General features: G+C 31.6%; 1 protein-coding gene across 1 annotated transcript; it reads left to right on the forward strand.

Annotated features, from left to right (window-relative positions):
- Nucleotides 1-1,045: 1,045 nt before the first annotated feature.
- Nucleotides 1,046-6,105, forward strand: LOC148304441 (glutathione S-transferase-like). Its single transcript, XM_088268306.1, has 4 exons — nt 1,046-1,317; nt 1,946-2,086; nt 3,502-3,641; nt 5,465-6,105. The coding sequence occupies exons 1-4, from the start codon at nt 1,191-1,193 to the stop codon at nt 5,636-5,638; spliced, it is 582 nt and encodes a 193-aa protein (XP_088124432.1). The 5' UTR covers nt 1,046-1,190; the 3' UTR covers nt 5,639-6,105.
- The last annotated feature ends 378 nt before the right edge of the window (nt 6,106-6,483 follow it).

The following is a 6,483-nucleotide window of genomic DNA, read 5'->3' on the forward strand; positions in this document are numbered from 1 at the left end:
GCCGGAGTTGAGCAATACAGAACCAAGCAGCTTTTTTTCAATATTTATATTTATATACACACTCAAAATGTTGTAAATAAATTATCTGGTCAAATCATAAGCTTAAATAATAAAAATGGAAATTATATTTTCTGGCGTTTCTCGTGTATGTGATTATAATGCAGGATTCGGACCTCACATACTGATATAAGAGTTTCTGCTCAGCAAAAAGCTTCTTTTCATCTCACCAATAGATGTCTCTAGTAAAGTTCTAGTGATTCAATAACAATGTTTCTGAATTGGTTCATATATATAGAACTTCTAAGAATTTGAGTGGTGTGGTTGTCAATAATGAGTAGAATTGGTGAATGTTACACGTGTGTAAAATGATTACTTAAACCAGCCTATAACGGTCGTCAGCCCCGTAAATGCCCAGACTTCCATATTCTTCTTCATCTTTGATGAGATGTCAAAAAATAATACTCCAATATTTATTTAATACTACGCTGGACTGGTCCCTGAAGTGCAGAAGTGCTCACCTTACCTTCATGTAAGTATCGATCGAGATAGCACAACTTTGACACGATGCAGTGCTCTATGCACCATTGGATGCGGATAAGGGTTACAAGAAAAATTCATTCGGCAGTCACTTTTTGTATCTATCCATTTTAAAAATTATAATTTATTTAGTATCTACATACATGCCACTGAAATGAAACAAATTGTTTTTTTAATAGATTTATATTATCCACTGACACTTCGTGATGGAATTGCATTTTTAATTTATTATTAGATTAAAACCAATATTTTTAGCTTTTCCACTTTTTTTATTTGACCAGCGACCGGGTTTCGTCGTTACCGACATCATCAGACTGGTGATGACAGACCAGTCTGATGATGTCGGTAACGACGAAACCCGGTCGCTGGTCAAATAAAAAAATTGGAAAAGCTAAAAATATTGGTTTTAATCTAATAATAAATTAGAAACAAATTGTTTCAAAAAATTATTACCTTTTCACACTTGGTTTTATTTCGCTTAACAGCGTTCCATATTGTATGTATTTTTACATTGTTCTCTGTCGATTCTCAGAAAAAAACAAATATTAGCTGATACGCAAACACTATTACATCTGTAAATAATTCAATTTCTTCAATACTGTTTGTTGTTCATGTAAATTGCAAGACTTGTGTGCATTGCGAGTGTTGCAAGAATGAGTTCTGAAGAACAGAAAGTTGGCAACCATGGAGCCGCCGAGAGCATCAGGATGCTGCTGCATTATGGAGGAGACAAGTTGGGAAAGTTGAAGAAGTCGGTCGAAAAATGGCTAGAAGAAGAAGGTAAAATTAACCTGATATTACCTTATGAAACTGTATTTTTTTTTATTTACAAATGCATAATTGATCCTCACGAAATGGTTGTTATCAAGATTATATTGGTACCTTTATAATCTTGATAATATACCTATAGAATCATCGTCAAATACATCTGAAGATATTATTGAAATCAGAATATGGAAGACTTTTTTATTGATTTTGGTTAAAACATCCGTATTTATTTATTGTCCGCCTCCGTAGTGCAATGGTCAGCGGGCTCGGCTACCGTTCAAGAGGTCCCGGGTTCGATTCCCAGGGGGGATCAAATAAATGTAAGTGATTTTTTCACTCTATTATTTATTCAATATTACCCTGGACAGGTACCTGAAGCTGAGACCTTTCCTTCATGTATTAACACTGCGTTTATATGATGCAGTGCCTTACAGGGTTTAAGACCAGTCATAGGCTGGTAAAGTGATCTATTAACCAGCCTTTAACAGGTTATAAGCCCCCAGACTTCCATATTCTTCTTCATCTATGTTGATTTGTCAAAAAAATGACAATCTTATTGACCATCCGCACAAATCTTAATATGGATTTAATATTACGTGGGATTTATACAATATATTTATAAATATGTTTGTACTTGTAGAAAAACAAGGAGTATTGGATATGCACCATGCAGTAGCTGTGGCAAGGTGCATTGGAGCTGCAGCAGAACTCCTTTCCGGAGATCACTGGATCGATGCTCAACTGGACACAATGGCTCTTTTCATTTTTGAAATGTTGCAGAGTGAGTCATATCTTGCTGTTCTAGAGACCAAATCAAATCTTTCATTCATTCAAACCCTTATCCGCATCCCAATGGTGCATAGGGCACTGCATCATATAAAAGCAGTGTTATCTTGATCGTTTACACATGAAGAAAAGGTGATCAGCCCTCCGCTTCCAGTACCAGTCCAAGGTAATATTGAATAAATATAAGAGTGAAAAAATCACTTATATTTATTTGACCCCCCCCCTGGGAATCGAACCCGGGACCTCCTGAACGGTAGCCGAGCCCGCTGACCATTGCACTACGGAGGCAGATCAAATCCTTCAACTCGTCATAAATTATACTTAAAAGAGGTCACAAATTGTATGTAAACTGCACTTTAAGGCGCATAAGAGCTAGTATAATGTTTGAGATCTTCACAAATCGGCAATTGATTTCAACTTGAAATTACTTTTTCTCGGCTATGAAAAAAAAGAAATGTGAGGCCTACAAAATTTCTTGTTCTTCGCTAGAGACGGTCCTGAATCTACCCTTGTAATGTGATTTGAATAATCTTGGATATTTTTTCCAACTAATTTTGTTTTTTTTTCTCTTATACGGCTGTGAAACATGGCACTTTAAAAGGGCCCAGAGCAGCCATGTAGGTACTAATCTTTTAGAATAGGTATCTGCGGTGAATTTAAGTCGTGCGGTGGTTTGACTTTGTGAGGAATGAAGAGATAAGGCGTAGAACGCAGCTAATCTTGGTCACAACTGTCGTCAAGAAAAGGCTATTCAGTTGGCTTGGCCATGTACTCCGCATGCCTCCCGAGAGCCTTAATCAAGCTTGCCTTTTTTACAAGGCATTAGGTTCGCGCCGCCCAGGACGACCACTGCTGACAATTCGTCGGCAGTTTTCGTCAGAACTTCGGGACGTGGATCTGACTTGGGAGGATGCAAGGGAGCTGGCAGCTGACAGAGAAGCCTGGAGACAGTTTGTGGACTCCATATGCTCCACCTAGGAAGCGGATATGGTTAAATAATAATAATGTTGGTCACGAATCGAAAAATTTTATAAATTATAACAATAGATAACCATACTACTGATTTGGAGTAGAATATTAGGGTAATGTTAATGGGAGAACAGAACGAGGAGGGCCAAGAAAGCCTTGTTACCACCAAATCCCAAATAACGATTTTTTGGAACGGTTATCTTTAATAACTTCATTTGGTAACGTATTTGGTAACGTATTTGGTAACGTACTTTCTTTATATCCTTACATACCATATGGTATACGAGTATAAGCATAGTCAAAAGTCCACGAGACCCGAGAGCATGTATGAATGGAAAGGAAGCTAGGAATTCATGCATAACGACTTAATTAATACGTTACCTTAGAGTTATTACAGGTAACCAAAATATAGCTAAAATTATAAAAATATTTTTATTTTAGAATCAGAAATCTGGTACAAGGAAGCAGATAAAGTCAAGAAAGATGCTTTAAAGAGACAGATGATCAAGGAAATTTCTCAATATTATCTACATCGTATGGAGAATGCGGTAAAAACAAATGGTGGCCATTTTTCAAATAAGGTAAAGCTCATTATTGCTTTGATATTTAACTTTGAGGCAATATCAACACATTTTATATTTTACCTTCATAGAAAATATCACTTTTATTTAAATATATCGTAGTCGTACGGGAGAAAGTGACTAACTACCGAAACGTAAAATGTTCAGGAGTCCCCATTTAAGTTACTTTTGCTTCGCAAGAAAATAAACACCAATGCAGTTAGTCATTTTTAACAAATCAATATATTATACTTCCAAGTTTAAAATCCTTTGGAACTTTTTTCAGGGCAATATTAAGATAGTAAGATATCAAATAGTCAATGATCACGGTTTTATAAAAAAATGCTAGTGGTCACTTTCTCCTGTATGACTACGATATGTATGTGTGACACGTAGTTCGATGGACTCTCAAAATGCTTTGAAACACATGTCACTCTCCTTTCGCCAAAATAAATACAATATTTACGCATTGGATCGTGCATCGGATAGGTGACAGTGATTTGTTTTCATAGATTATGTTATTCCTTTATAAAATTTGAAAATATATAAAACGAAAATTCCTTTATCGTAATAAAAATATTTATAATTATAATAAAAGTATCACAAATACTCTGATTGAAAATCTTTCTTGATTTTATTTTGCAATTGGCTGAAATTCTCTTAAATACGTTGTTCAAAAATTGTAGTTTTTCTTACATTACATCCATTTTATATATTTTTCTTAAGTTGCACAATAAAAAATACGAAGTTAATGATTTATTTACACAAGAATTGTGTTTTATTAAATTATTTTACATCCATCCTTTGTATCTTGTAAGTATAAATTTTCCTAACTATACCTAACTAATTCCTAACTAACTAATAATAATTACAATAATAATAGTAGATTCGGATAATTTATATAGCACTATTTTCGTAAAATACTACCTCAATGGCGCCTATCAGGCTGAAGTATAATTCTTTATCTTATACTCATCATCTTTGTTTAATATACTTAAAAAGTGATCATTATTTTATACAACAATTATTCCATGTAATATATTCATTATGTACAAATTTGCTAAGGCCGTAAATGAAGGATTAAAAAATCGACTTTTCATAATATTTTGAGTATGTCCAAATCTTTGTTAACAAAACTAGGTAACAAAACTTTGGGAACAAAACTTAGGAATTATTCATATATTTACTTATCAACAAAAATTAAAAATGAAGAATACGTAAGTCTGGGTATAATTATATAACAATTCGCTCACTCCTTTCAAGAACGTCATAAATCAAAAATCGTCAATTTTCACTTGTGCATGTTTTCGGAATGCCCAGAAAATGTACTATATCCCAGCAAAAGCGGCATATTTTTAACTTAATATTTACCCGCTACAGGGCAGAAAGTGTCATTTAAGCATTTTGAATAAAAGGTATTGTTCAATTATTTTTTTAAATATACTTAATATTTTTCAAATGGAGAAAGAACCTTCAGGTTTTACCTAAAAAGATCTGCTGTACAGTAAAAATTTCAATAAGCGGCTTGATATTTATTTTTGGTACATCGTATTATATTTTTAAACTTTGAAAACGCTCTCCTGAAAAATCAAGTTTTTTTATTTACGACGTTCTTGAAAGGAGTGAGCGAATTGTCACAATATTATTTTTTATGTGTTTTTGTTAATAAAATACAACGTAGTAGACTCTAAAAATCTGTGTATGATTTAAAAATTAATACATAAATTATGGAGTTCTACAAATTAAACGCCAAATCAATAATTATAATTATAGGGCCTATAAGTACCCAGACATTCATATTTTTCATCTTTGATAAGATATCAATAAAATTTTATTTTTTTTAGTTATCGTGGATTGACATTTTCTTCTTCGGCGCCATCGAAGTCTTGGAGATGTATTTTGGTTCGGCCCTGATCGACGGGACGTTGCCATTCCTTCGCAAACTCATCGAAGATGTTGGAAAGATCCCAGCTATACGGGAATATATCAGCATGAGAAGAAATAGGGTTGCTAAGTAGTAATCGTCGTTTGTTACGTTTTCACGTTCCTACCATAATATGGTACGCTGAATAAGCGTAATATTATTGTAAGAAAATTCTAGCATTACAAGATCAATTTTAATATGATTGTTAACAACCAACCAAGATTTAACATAAAAATGTTTTTTTTATCTTTCACATGACTAATTTTTACATAACATGTTAAGTAAAAGGAAATCAACCCAGTTTCAGGAAAGAGTCCAGAATTATAGTAAATAAACAATTGAATGAAAATTTTTTTCTAATTATTTTAACACTTCTATCGCATCCAGCATGGTAGCCTAACCACTACACTATCGGGACGGACAACATTGAAAAAATTTGTGTTCTATTTAAAATCAAAGATAGTCAATATATTAAAATGTTTATACATACATATGTTTATGCTTTTGGGATATTTTATACGTAATTTGTTTGTTAAATGTACATTAAATTTATTAAAATCATATATTTTTTCATTTTTGATATTTTACATTGCATTCTCATACGAATATATAAGCTTTATATATTTATAAATATACATATATACATATATATATATATATATATATATATATATATATATATATATATATATATATATATATATACATATATATATATATATATATATATATATATATATATATATATATATATATATATATATATATATATATACATATATATTTATATATATATATATATATGTTATATATATATATATATATATATATATATATATATATATATATATATATATATATATATATATATATACATATATATATATATATATATATATATATATATATATATATATATATATATATATATATATATAT

Source organism: Brachycentrus maculatus, unplaced genomic scaffold, assembly GCF_059751285.1.
Source record: "Brachycentrus maculatus isolate JH-2025_06_01 unplaced genomic scaffold, ASM5975128v1 h1tg000317l, whole genome shotgun sequence".
NCBI classification, from domain to species: domain Eukaryota; kingdom Metazoa; phylum Arthropoda; class Insecta; order Trichoptera; family Brachycentridae; genus Brachycentrus; species Brachycentrus maculatus.

Excerpts from the sequence above, each read along its gene's own strand:
- LOC148304441 (XM_088268306.1), top strand. The coding sequence starts at position 1,191 with ATGAGTTCTGAAGAACAGAAAGTTGGCAACCATGGAGCCGCCGAGAGC. Across the intron at positions 1,318-1,945 it reads AAAATGGCTAGAAGAAGAAG|AAAAACAAGGAGTATTGGAT; the intron begins GTAAAATTAACC and ends TTGTACTTGTAG. Across the intron at positions 2,087-3,501 it reads CATTTTTGAAATGTTGCAGA|AATCAGAAATCTGGTACAAG; the intron begins GTGAGTCATATC and ends TTTTTATTTTAG.